The sequence below is a fragment of the Triturus cristatus genome, chromosome 11, assembly GCF_964204655.1.
Source record: "Triturus cristatus chromosome 11, aTriCri1.1, whole genome shotgun sequence".
NCBI classification, from domain to species: domain Eukaryota; kingdom Metazoa; phylum Chordata; class Amphibia; order Caudata; family Salamandridae; genus Triturus; species Triturus cristatus.
This window is the reverse complement of record NC_140594.1, coordinates 49,628,240-49,641,945: the sequence shown is the minus strand read 5'-3', so window position 1 is coordinate 49,641,945 and position 13,706 is coordinate 49,628,240. Positions and strand designations below refer to the sequence as shown.

General features: G+C 47.4%; 1 protein-coding gene across 4 annotated transcripts in view; it reads right to left on the bottom strand.

Annotated features, from left to right (window-relative positions):
• Window positions 1–13,706, bottom strand: part of EP400 (E1A binding protein p400) — an 852,236-nt gene that overhangs the window by 623,516 nt on the left and 215,014 nt on the right. For all 4 annotated transcript variants that reach the window (XM_085634324.1, XM_085634328.1, XM_085634325.1 and 1 more), the window contains 2 exons: window positions 12,441–12,577; window positions 10,029–10,215 (listed from right to left, as the gene is read on the bottom strand). In XM_085634324.1, coding sequence (XP_085490450.1) covers window positions 10,029–10,215; window positions 12,441–12,577 — 324 coding nt within the window. The remainder of the gene's footprint in view (window positions 1–10,028; window positions 10,216–12,440; window positions 12,578–13,706) is intronic.

Genomic DNA, 13,706 nt, shown 5'->3' with positions numbered 1-13,706 from the left:
GGAACCGGGAGGTACAACGCTGTCGGATATTGTGTTTACACCGACGTACCTGCTTAGTGAAGAGCAGTGTTCCGGAGTGGTGCTCCAGTAAGGCAAGAACGGAGGTAGGTCGAGTCGTTACTCCCTGGGCCGTGTCTTGCCCCATCGTCACCTGTGAAGGACCCGGAAGCTCTACCGGATAACCATTGAGCTTCGCTTTTTGACTCGGCTGAGTCAAAGCGCAGTGGCGCTTTTGCTGGTTGGAGTCGTAACTCCCAGCCCGACCAGAGATACAGGGACTGCCAGCTGTAACGCACACCAGGAGGTGTTTGCCGCGTTACAGACTCGGAAGTCCACAGGATCGATCGAGCGGCTGCTCTCGGTTCAGTCTTCTTTGCTTGTGATTGGGGTATCGGTGACGCATCACCAGGAGGTGACTCCGCGTCCCGGTGCAGTCTGAGGAAGAGGTTGAGCGGCTGCTCCCTTCAGGTAGAGACCCCGGCTGGGTGTTTCCCTGACTCCTCGATTCTCCCCAACACTCTTCGTGCCCCTCACAGCCTACCGATTGGCATTGTCGGCCTTTTCATTTCTGCCCTCTGTTGGCATACGCCGGGATCGGCGTATATGCAGAGGACGGTTAGGACCATCCGTGCTGTGGGCTGGTAACGTACTTAGCCTGGAGGATTCCAGTGACTATAACCTTTGTTTATTCCTTGTATTATTTTTGCCTTCATTAAAATAACTAAACCTTCACAAGTGGTTGCGTTCTCATTATCGTGTCTGTTAAACGATCCTGAGACGTTCAGGGCGTTACAAATGGTCCGGGGGAAGCGGAGGGAAATCATTGGGTAGGGGTGGAGGCAGAGCGGGTGTTGTTAGTCTTACCTCTGCCCCGGTTATTGTTGCCTCTGTAACCTCCTCTCTGGTAACCGCTGGTGAAGGTTGACTGGGTGGAAGCCTTGTAAGAGGTGGAAGGGTTGCCTGATGAGTAGCCTCTGGAGTTGCCTCTGTAGGAGGAATGATGAAAAGAACGTTTGGGAGCTTGCGATTGCAAGGCTCCCGTTGACTTGGCTGTGTCCGTGTCCTTATTCATTTTCTCCAGGGAGGAGTCTACATCAGGGCCAAAGAGGTGCCCTTGGTCGAATGGATGGTTCAGGATCGAAATTTGCACCTCAGGCTTAAAACCTGAAATGCGTAGCCAAGCGTGCCTACGCAAAAGAACACTGTTATTTACAGCTCTGGAGGCGGTATCTGCCACACTGAGAGTGCAACGAATGGAGGTATTGGTTATTAGTTTACCCTCCTGTATGAGATCGATGGCTTTGTTTTTATATTTGTCCGGGAGGTGTTGCAATAGGGACTCTAACTCGTCATAATGTGCCCTATCGTATCTGGCTAGCAGGGCCTGAGTGTTGGCGATGCGCCATATGTTAGTGGCGTGTGAGGCTGTCCTCTTGCCGGAGGCGTCCGGAGCTATCGGGTGGGGCTGCGTCACCTGATGTCTGAGAGTTAGCTCTCTTCCTGGCATTGGATACCACCATGGAGTCTAATGGAACATGGCCCTTAATGTAAGCTGGGTCTGTAGGGGCAGCTTTGTATTTCTTTTCTATGCGAGGGTTGATGACTCGAGCCCTAACAGGCTCTTTGAATACATCAGGAGCATGCTTAATAACTCCTTTGAGCATGGGTAAAGTAGATGTTGACCTTTGTGTGGTGTCAAAAGTGTCCAACAAGAAATCCTCCTCGACGGGGCCTGTGTGTAGGTCGACCCCGTTGTACGGGGCAGCTCGGTGAATGAGCTGATTAAAGCCCATTGTGCCCTCTGGTGGGGAAGGCCTAGAGGGGTATATGTCGGGAAATTAGTGACATCAAGTGTATTAGTCATCCCCAGGGTCAGGGGAACGAGGTGGGCTGGGATCCCCTAGTGGCACATCGTCCGCACCCCCGTGTCATCAGAGGTGTCATCACCATCTACTGGTGTAGGAGAATGAGGTGGTGGAGGAGGAGGTGGATAAGGGACTCTAAGAGGGGGTGTAGCAATGTCCCTCTTAGGTAGTGGAGCAGGTGTAGGGTTGTCCAGTGGTCTTTTCCAGGAGCTTAGTGTCAATTGACCAGTTTTAGGGTCTTTAACGAGAGTTTTTTGTGCGGGGTCTGGTCGAAAAAGCACTTCTGGTGAAGGTTTTTTTTTCGGCGCCAAGTGTTTCGGTTCCAAGGGCTTTTTCGGCACCGGCTCCGGAGTGTCCTTGGGTTTAGACCCATGTTATTTTGCAGTCGCTGTATGTTTTTCGGTCCAGAGGATTTTTCGTCTCCGAAGAGTGGGAGTCCGAACTCTTGGGGAGTGGCTTCTTGGTCGGCTCCGAGTGTTTTTTCAGTGCCGGTGAGTCGGTGCTTGTTGTTTTCGGTGTCGAGGGCTTGGAGGTGGAAGCAGCGGTCGACACAGAGGAGGAGGGCGGTTTCTTTTTCGGTGCCGAAGATTGAGTTTCGGCACCAGACGCAGGCTGACTCGAGCTCGAGTTGCCTGAAGGCTTGGTAGGTTTCTTTGCCAGTCCAGAGGGCGGGGCGTGGGAAGCGGTGTGTCGATGTGCACCTGGGCGCGAAGGTGTGAACAAAGCCTTTTTTGTATGGAGGGGGTCGGGGTCGACGTCTTTACTTACGACCCTCTGCGCCGGAGTGATATCTTCGACGTCGGAGTCATCAGCTTCGGAAGCGCTGACAAGGCCTTCTTCAATCCACTCCGGCTCCGGTACATCAACGCCCTCTTGGAAGATGTCGTCGGGGATTGTTGTCGACGAGCGAGCCATGGTCCTCCGAGCTCACCGATCCCGAATGGTCTTCTTGGAGCAGAAAGAGGCACAGGCTGGACAGTCTCTGGCCTCATGCTCCGGTGACAAGCAGAGGTTACACACCTCATGCAGATCGTTGTGGGGAAACTTCGACCCACATCGAGGACACTTCTTGAATGGCATCCTTTCCATGAGCCAGATGCTAAGGCCCAGGTAGGCCGAAGGCCTTCGTTGACAACCGGAATCGGAGATTTCGACTTGGAGAGCTGAAGCTCATATGCCTCGAACAGACCATTTCGCTGATTTATAACTAATTAATATACAATATGGAAGACCCTCTCTCCCTATTACTACAAAAGTGGGTGGCAGACGGCATTGAGATGGATGACGAGGAGTGGCAGGAAGGTGTGTCATCTCCTAGAGTAGTAGCGATTCCAGCAAGACTACGACTCTTACAACTTAAAATCCTACCCAGGATATATATGACCGGGCCTAGACTGGTGCAAATGGGAAGAGCGGTCACAGGGGACTGTCGTAGACATTGTGGCCATGTAGGTACTTTTATGCACATCATCTGGGAATGCGCACACATTCAGTCCTACTGAAGGGAGGTGCATGGAGTGGTGGGGGCGGTCCTCGCAGTGACTCTTCACCAGGAAGCGCGTAGATGTTTACTGAACATTTGTGAACCAAATGATCTGATCACACACCAGACACAATGAGTAACGCTGGGATTCATGTTGGCAAAAAGGGATATTGCCCAGGCCTGGGGGGCGGCAGCAGCACCGCCCACACTGGGAGCGTGGAAGTCAAGCATGGACTGGTGCATGTTCCGTGAAAAGACAGTGTATGTTGCTTGGGGCTGCCCCTGAAAGTGGTCCCGAATATGGGAGCCATGGAACTCAAACCGAGGGAACATTTGTACTCCACCCCAGCAACCTGCTGTAGACTTATCGCTCTCTCCTTGAATTGTCCTCACTGTATACAATGTGCATAATTATTGTCAGATTCTGCCACGCCTGAACAGAGATTACATTATCGCTATGATCGTTTGTATGTCGATGAATGTTAATAAAAAGAGTTACAAAAAAAAAAGTCCTACAACTCACCCCCTTGGGAAAAACCCTAACTAGAGCCAAATCAACTCTACAGTTTTGGGGAAGATTTGCCCTGTCACCCATGGGCCGGATTGTTATATCCAAAATGCTATTGCTGCCAAGACTGCTATATTTCTTCGCAGCCCTCCCAATACAAGTACCCCAAAAATTCTTCCTGGAACACAGAACATTATTAACAACCTTGGTACGGGGCACAGGAAGAAAAGAGTCTCATTCGCAAAATCATACGTGCACACCTCTGCAGGGGGTCTGGGTGCCCCAAATTAGGAACACTATTATGCAGCCGTTCAATTACAATGGCTGATGAGGTGGAACGCAGGCACAACTTATTTGAACTGGGACATTGGACTGAAGTAGTCCAGCCACATATAATCTTTGAATGGCACCTTGGCATGGAGAATATAATGCCAAAAAAACAGACAACCAATTGCTGTCTATGGCCAAACTTCATTGGTGTCAGTATGTACATAAATCAAACTACCCTTTCCGTACGCAGCTGCTTTGCCATTATGGGCAGCCCCGGGTAATACAGAGAATGTTCACAGGCCAGAAACGACAGAATGGAAAAATGCGAGATTCACAACCTGGGGGGACTTGTTTCAGGAATCCATACTTATCACATTTGATACGTTGGTCGAGGAATACGGGATCCCCCCGGGATCCTTCCTACTATACGTCATGCTGATAAATCAGCTGTGAGCACTTTGGGGAAAAACACAAGCCGAACCAGAGACATCACAATGTTATATACAGCGCTACACCACAACAGGACTCCCCACTTGTAAGAAAGTGGCTCTGTATATACTGCACCAAAGTAAGGTTCAGAGTCCACAGTCCCCAGAGGTTTGGCAGAGGCTAAACTTAGATATAACCTTACTCTCTAAAGTGGTAGCTTGGTCGAGCAGTAAGGCAGTATCAGAGGAAAGTGTAAAGCATTTGATGCACACAATCAGTCAGCAAATGGTCTCACATACTCAAGAACTGAACTCTAGGCCAATTGTTTTGTATATAAAAAAGTATAGTAGTTTTATTTTGGAACCAACAATAGGTATCAAAATACTTTCTCAGAATAGAATGCTGTAGCTGTATACTTTCAATAAGCAATAGACTTTTAAATGCAATAATTACAGTTATTGCAATAGGCAACACAATTCAAACACATTGACATTGAGCTCAAAGGGAGTTTTTAAGTAAATGCAATTTCAATTACTTTGCGTATGATTTTCTTACTCAGGGCTGGATCCTGGATTCAGCCCGGGTGCATTTCCTGTAAACGTTTGAAAGAAATCGTTATGGTTACACAGGCGATTTTTAAGAATATTTGTATGTTTCAAAAATGGACACTTAGAAGAATTTCTGGCAAAAACCAGGCAATGTTATCCTATGGAGGAAAATCAATTTAGCGGTAAGTACAGTTGTAATTACTTTTCAGGGTCAGTGCTGGGCACCAAGATCCAGCACTAGGATCTCTCCCGATAACAGGAGAGTAATTTTGTTTGTTGATCGGCTGATTTTTAGTGAATATTTTAAAGTTTCAAAACTCGACACTTAGAAGAATTTCCAAGTGAAACCAGTCAATGTTACCCTATGGAGAAAATGTAGGTTATCGGCTTTCAGGTAAATACTCGACTGGCACTGGAGAGTTAAGGTTCTGGGCATAGACTCAGGGGCATAGACTCAGGGGTCTCCCAGGGTCAGGTAGGTACAGTTGTTACACCCTCAGCGGCACAGGGGCAGCCGGGTGCAAAGAGAGTTAGGCCCAATGTTAGCCTACGACGGGCAGGGGGCCCTTGGTTGGTGGCTGCTAGCAGGCAGGTCACGCGGCTGTGGGAGCTGGGCTCCTGGTCACTTACACAGGGCAAGTGGGGAAGTAGAATAGGATAGATGTTGCACTTCCAGGGGCACTCTGCGGCTGGGTGCAGGGTGCTTTTGAGCCGTCAGGCGCTCAATGTATTTCAATGGAGAAGCTACCAGATGAACAAAGGCTGCAAGCTCGGGGACGGAGATTCTTCAGGTGCAACCACCACTTCGAGAGGTAAGTTGGGAAGCTGTAGGTTAGGTAGGCACCCAAGAGCTGGGCACAGGGGGCTGCAGGGCGCCGGGTGCAGGGGTGTCTTTTCGCGTCGGGAAATCTTACCCTCTGCTGGTCGTGGTTAGAGGGGTCCCTGGTTCTGAGGCTGCAGGCGTCGTCAGGAGCGTCGAGGAGGGTCCTTGGGTGCTGGATTCTGGGTCACAGTCGCCGGGGGGACGTCCTCATGGTCTTTGTCCACTCAGGCACTGGCCCGGCGGGTGCAGAGTGTGCTGGAGTCGCGGTTCTTGGCTGGCACCAGGGGTTTGTTGCTTGCTTTGAGCAGAACCACTGCTCGTGGGAGTCCCAGTCTTTTAGAGTCACAAGGCAGTCAGGTCCTCCAGGGTTTTCGAGGTTGCTGACCACTGGAGACGCCGGGTTTTAGCAGGAGCAGGTTCGATGGTCGACAGGCCTGTAGAGCTGGGGCCAAGTCAGTTGGTGTCGTCCTCTTGTTAGCAGCTGCACGGCAGGTCTTATTTCTTCTTGTTCTTCTTGCTTGTTTCGGAATCTGAGGAAGGAAGGTTCAGGGTGCCCCTAAATACTACATTTAGGGGCGTTACAGGTAGGTAGAGGTCAGGGACCAATGGGTCCCCTCCCAGGGTGGGTACACCCCCTATCCTGCCACTCTCCAGTGGGAGTGGGGCAGGAGCCTAGTCCTGAATGGACAGGGCTCCCCATCTTCAAGATGGCAAGAGCCCGGAGATGTGCTTCGCCTCGCCTCCCCCACCTGAGGGGTGGGGTTGGCAGAGGCTGGCACCCCCCCTTTCCTCACTTGGGGTTTCCCGCCAGTCTTCCCGCCAGAGTGGAGGCTAGAACCGGTGGGGACCAGTTGCTGAGTACAGCAAGTGGTCTGGGGAGGCTCATAAAGGCGGCATGCCTTTGAAGCTTCCCCCTGCCCATCCTGGGGTGGAGACCTAGCACCTTGCCCAGGACGTGCGTTGTTGCAGGCCCAGGAGAGCAGATGGCTCTCTACCCAGGGGTCCAGCATGTCTGCTGGGTGGCAGCCTAGGCAGCCTCTCAGGCAGGACGTGGATTGTGGGTTAGGTTCAGGAGGCAACTCTAAAGTTGCCCTCTGTCGTGCATCTTACATTAAATCCCACATTGGCATCAGTGTGGGTTTAATGTGCTGAGAAGTTTGATACCAAACCTCTCAGTTGTCAGTGTAGACATTATGTTGCTGTGGCGTTTGTAATGACAAACTCCCAGCACCATATACTCTTAATGGCAGAACTACACTTACAGTGTGTGAGTGTGATGGTACAGGACCTCTAAGGGTGGCACAATAAGTGCTTCAGCCCTTAAAGGCCTTCTCTGGTCACAGTGCCCTGGGTACCTGTGGTACCATTTACCAGGGGCTGACCTGTGGCCAGAGATGCCAATTGGGTTTAGGCTTCAATGCAGTTTTAAGGAACCCGATTAGGATCTTAGAGATGCCCCCTAAAAACTAACCCACCACAAATGTCCAGGCTGAATGGCTGCTTTCAGCTGCCACCACTAGACATGTTTCTGGACCCCTGGGTTAAGAGCCTGCTGCTCTCTGGGGCCTGAAACAATACACATTCTGGGACGAGGTGCCAAGCCTCCTCCCCCAGAAAGGGCAGGGTTCATGAAGGGGAAGCTTCAAAGGCGTGGTGCCTTTTTTGACCTTCCCCAGGCCACTTGCTGCTCTTAGCAACTGGTCCCCACTGGTTCTGACTCCCATTTTGGGCAGGAGAACCGGCGGGAAAATTAAGTGAGGAAGAGAGGTGTGCCCACCTCTGCCAACTCCACCCCTCTGGTGGGGGAGGCGAGGTGAAGCACAAATCTCTGGTCCCTGCCTTTTAACTACCTATAACACCCCTAAATCTAGTATTTAGGGGCACCCCTGAACCTTGCTAGCTCAGAAAAGAAGAATCTACAAGAAAAAGAAACTAGAAGAAGAAGAAGAAGGACCGAACAGCCAAGCAGCAGTTAACAAGAAGAAGACGCCGACTGACTTAGCTCCAGCCCTACCAGCCTGTCTCCCCCTCAAACCTGCTCCTACGAAATCCCGGGGTTTCCTGCAGCCAGCAACCTCGGAAACCCCGGAGGACCTGCCTGACTTCAAGCACAAAGACTGTGTCTCCCGGATTTGTTCATCTGTAACCTCTGGCTCCGGCCGGACACAGTGAATCCGCCCCACTCTGCACCCGCTGTCCAAGGCCCGAGCTCGAGTGGGCAAACACCACGAGGAGGTCACCCCGGCGATCCTGACCCGAGATGCGGCGACCCCTGACCTGCCTCAAGCCTCCATCAGACGCCTGCAGCCTAAATCCAGAAGGTCCCCCCCAACCGCGACCAGGAGCCGGAAAGAAGATTCAACCCCAAAACGCACCGCTGCACCAGACGCCCCACGGCCATGTGTGTCCAAACCGACAGTGCCTAACCAACCTCTAACTTCCCAACTTACCTCTTGAAGTGAGCTTAACCCTAGTAGCTTTTCTCTCTCAACCTTGCGGCCTCCTCGTGAGCAGCCACCAACTGGAGGCCCCCTAACCCCCATTGGATAACATTGGGCCGTAGCACTTTACACCCGGCCACCCTAGTGCCGCTGAGGGTGTAACAAGAGTGCATCCTTGACCCTGGAGGACCCCCGAGTCTACCCCCAGAACCTCAACTCCCACTACCATATACTTACCTTAAAACCGATAACACTATTTTCCTCCATAGGATAACATTGACTGATTTTCTTGGAAAGGTTTCTAAGTGTGGAGTTTGAAAACCTAAAGAAATTCTTTAAAATTGCACTAACTAACAAAAACGATTTACTTACCTGTTTGCAGGAAATGTCCCAGTAAATAAGAAAAGTAATCTCAAAAGTAACTTACCTGTAATTTTACTGAAAAGCCCATTCAAGGCTACGTACTGTATTTACAAAGTATTGCATTTCTCTGCACCCATACTGTAAATCAAACCAAAGTGCATATACAGTTATCATTCAAACTGTATTTCAATTGCATTACTACTGTAAAGTATTTATTGCTTACCTGTGCCAGGCTTGCTTGGTTCTAGAAAATAAAATAACTAAAAGAATATTTTCATACAATAACAATTGGTCTGAAGTTCAGTCTTTCAGTATGTGAATTAATTTGCTGACTGAGTGTGTACAACAAATGCTTAACACTGTCCTCCGATACTGCCTTAGTGCTTGACCCCAAAACCACAAATCGAGAGTGAGGTGCTATCTACCATTACCACTGCATACCTTTGGGGTTCCACTGGACTCTGTGCACACTATACCTCACTTTGGCATAGTATATACAGAGCCAACTTCCTACGGATGACACGATACCCCCTACTACATTATACCTAAGGAAACCAAGAGTCCCCTCAAAGGTGACCTACAACACATATACCCTGCCTTACCGATGATGTAACTAGCACCCGCAATGACAAAAAGTGAATGTAGAAATAGGAAATGGCTCCCTCCACTACAAGAACATTCGAAAACGTTGGACAATAATTAGTCACGAGAGAAAATTCCGAACACCCTGACAATCACACAAGGAATGGGGGCTAATAAGGCTACAAGGTTGTTGCACACGGTCATTAGCTACAATAGTGATTTAGTTTTTCATTCGATTTATTTTTCTTACTTTCATGTTATAGATTGGATAACTACTTGTAACTGAGGTATAGGACAACTCCCATGGACATTCATAGCTATTAATTACTCATGGTCTGTGTCTCGTCTTTTAATTAATGGAACAGATGTACAGATAACTGTAAAGTACTATGAAGGTCTATAAGCCAGCGGAAAGCCAAGCATGTAATCATATTGTGCATGTATATGGAAGTTATTGTTAAACTGCAAAAACTTCAATAAAGACTCACTCAAAAAACAAAATGACGACACACCCCTTCCCTCCCTCAACTATAACGATAAAAAGAAAGTCTGGCAATTCTCTCACAATAAAGTTCTTTAGGAAAGAGGGATTTATAATGTGTGACAATCATTCAAAGAATTACACATTTAGGAGAGCGCAAGCTCTCTCTCTCTCTCTCTCTCTCTCATGAATGTGGGGGCAGACACGAGATAAAGAATTTCGGGCTGAGTCTCACCTTCCAGAGATCTTGCTCCAAGGCATTCAGTGCCAGAGAGGCTGTGTGGTACTTCAAGGCCTGAGACACGTAGGAGGAGCTGCTTTCTCTAGGGTCTACAAGATCTGGATGATTACAAATCTTCTGCAACTCCATGAGAACACGAAGCACGCTGACAAAATGGCCGCCCTTAACAGCATCTTGAGTCCTAGTGGGTAGATAAAACAGAGTGCATGTCACCATGCAGACTAAAACAAAAAACTAATTACAAAAATATCTTATTTAAATCGGGCGCATAGATCAGCATCAAGCTTATTCAAGGTCTACAATCACAAGTAGAAATATGTATTTGAAGCCATTAGCATGATGACTAATTTGTTCCGAGCTATGTCATGTGGTAGATGCTCTACAGACTGCTTCCCAATGTAATTTCAAGGAGCACCATACTCTAAAAACCCAAGAGGGATGTAGGGGAATCCGCTTCAAAACATAAAAATATCTTTAAAATTCCAAGTATCCCTTCGCTCATGTGCTTAAGGCACCCGGTGGGAAGCACCTATTTAGTCATTTTGTACAGAATCCCAAGGCTCCATCAAGTGTCAGAAAGAACTACTTAGAGATTCAGGCTCAATTCCAAAGCATACATCAGTGAAACTCGCCTTTATTATGGCCTCTCAAAAACGGGTCAAACCAGCGCCATCGTGTTTCAAACACCTTCAGAACGTACCCAAGTTGCCACCATCTGGCCCACAAAGAGCCATAATTAACTTCATATTTAGTCTTTAACAAATCCTTAAATCTTCACCTACAATAACTTAACAAGTAACTTGGAGTCGCTCGTGCCATTTTTCTTCCTCAAATACCTAATCAACACTATATTATCTAGTAAACTCACCATCCATTGTCAATGAAGCATGAAACCTCTCCATAACGTAGAGCTCATATCATTACCCAAGCACTCCTAAATGTCAACCTGCACTATCACAAAACACATTTGAAGAATGCAAACTCCTCTCTTCTCAAAAAATGGAACATGCTGAAAGGCTTTCTGCTTTATCTGATCGCCAACGTATGCCGTTTTATTTTTATTTTTTTAAACAGAGTTTTACATAGCACGAACTTGAACCGAAGTTATTGGTTATCAGAGCGCTTTACATAGAACCAAGAATAATTTCTTTTAGATGATTCACAACGCCTTCTACTTGCTTCCAGCTAAGGAATTATTTCTCTACGAGTTCCTTGTCATGTACACCAAAGCCTTTAATGATAAGGAGCCAAATTACATAGCCAAGTTGGTCAATGCTTCTACTAAGACAGTTACTGCCCTTCTATCCTTCAAATATACTGTGTGCAAGGGAAGCTTTGCCATGAGAGCATCCATGGCCAGAACACCTTACTTCAAGGCATTCAACTAACATCCAGCATCTATCACTTCTGTTCTAATGTTCTCCAATCCCCAATCTACCTTTTGCACCGAGGACCTGAGGTTAACATGATGCTTTGCCAATTTCTTTAATATTTCTTTACTAAGTGGTATATACGGCATGTCTGATACATAGAATTACCGGAGAGCATAACAGCATTCATTGTCAGTTAGCAAGGCCCAAGAGGGTAAGAAACACGACACACATGGCGCACTTAAGATACGAGGAACAGGTGACTGTAACAAATTATAGTTTCACTGAGATAGATGGGTGGGCACGGCTGGTTACCAAGGGGTCTCCTAACCTCTGCACAATGCTTGCTACCCGCTAACATACACATGTGATGCAATAACGCATTATATTATACATACAAGTGCTCAAACAGAAAGAGATCAGAAATGTCATGTTTAACCTTTGCTGTTTTAATTCATGCATACTGTATAAAGTTGTGTATGATTACAAAATGCCAATATACATAAAAAAAATGATGCTTTGCCAATGCATACAATACATAAGAGCGTCTGTGCTTCAATGTGTGATAATAAAAGAGAAACAATCTTCTTGCTAGTGAATGTGTGATACAACACAATGTTTGTCATTCAACGAATCAAGCAGAAGTCTTAGCTTGACAATATTTGCTGTCTTGACTTAAGACAAGGACTTCCACATGCCGGTAGCTTTCGTGGTTTACAAGGAGACTTGCAACGGCTTCTGCAAACAGCCGCACAATAATGGTCTCCGTTGGTGATGGTAAAAGAAGCCAAGTTTCAAGGACAAACCCTACCCAAATAAAGGAGCATGAGACTCCTGGAAGGCTTCTTAAGTTTTTTTACACTATGATCTCTTGAATCTTTTCACATCAAGTCTTAAATATTACAGTATTGCAGTGACAGCTAGATGGCAAAGAAAAGGAGTGATAGCCACCGACAACGGTGGACATGGAACCTATCAACCAAGTACAAGCTCATGGCGTAGATGAGACAAAGAGGGATTCAATGGGAGTCCTTACTCAGGTTGCAAGATGACATCTTCATACAGGGCCTTCTGTCGATTGGATAGACGGCACTTCAACACATGCTCATACTTCTTGGTCAGTTGTCTTTCCACATCCCTTTTGGATCGTCGCAAAATAAACGGCTGTGTCATCTAGAAATAAGGCAAGGAGAGTTCAAAATCTTTCACAGAGTGCTTCCTCCATTTTCAGCTATTCTGACAAAACCAATTCCACGTGGACATGGAAGCACCTTAAACGTGTGGGCAAAGAAAGTGGGCATGTGACACACTGAAAAGACTGGCATCACTTGGCCAGAGTGTCACTTCTATATGTAGGAACCATTTACTGTAAAGTGAAGACTGTGTAGGAAGCTGGCTCTGTATATACTATACCAAAGAAAGGTATAGTGTGCACAGAGCCCAGTGGATCCCCATTGGTAGAGCAGGGGGTAAAGTAGATAATACCTTACTCTCTTTTGTGGTAGTGCGGTTGAGCGGTCAGGGTTATCAGGAGGGCAGTGTTTAGCATTTGTTGTACACACTCAAACAAGAAATGTTTTCACACACTCAGACTGAATCCAAACTAACGGTCTGTATAAAAAATTATTATTTTGTTATTTTTACTTCTAGAACAAAGAATGACTTAGTAGCAGGTAAGTTAAACTCTTCGTACAATGTGACTTTTCAAAATGCAGTGAACACTGGCTTTGTAGGAACATTCAGATTACTTTTTCAATGCAGAAAATGTGTAAACTGTTCAAAAATGTTTGTATTCACTTTTAGATTACTGTTCTAGTTTGGTATGAAATACTCCTAGCATAGTTTTAACCAAACAGGACATTTGTAAGCAGGTTAACTCTTGTGCAAGCATTAGGTTACTTTTGTGTGCAGTACAAGCCAGTTCAACACAAGAAGTTTCTGAGAAAACTCACCATTTACTCCAATGTGGAAATACAAGTGTTAGGTTTCACAGATGAGTAAAACAGTTTTTGGACTGGAGTTTTGGGGTGTAGAACCAAGGTTCAAGATGGTACTCAAGGGGCACCACCAGTGGCTAGGGCAGTAGAGTGCAGGGTGCCAATGTTAGCCAAAGGGCACCTTGGTTGGGGACTGCACACAGGCAGGCCACTAGGTCTCAGGAGCCAAGCTCCTAGGGTGTAGGTCAGGGCACACCCCCAGGGGCGGCCGGGTGCAGGGTGCTGAGGAGGTGTCGGGAGCCCAGTGCTTTCCAATAGAGGATGTTGGTCAAGGAAAAGGACAGCAGGCTGGAGCCAGAAGACTG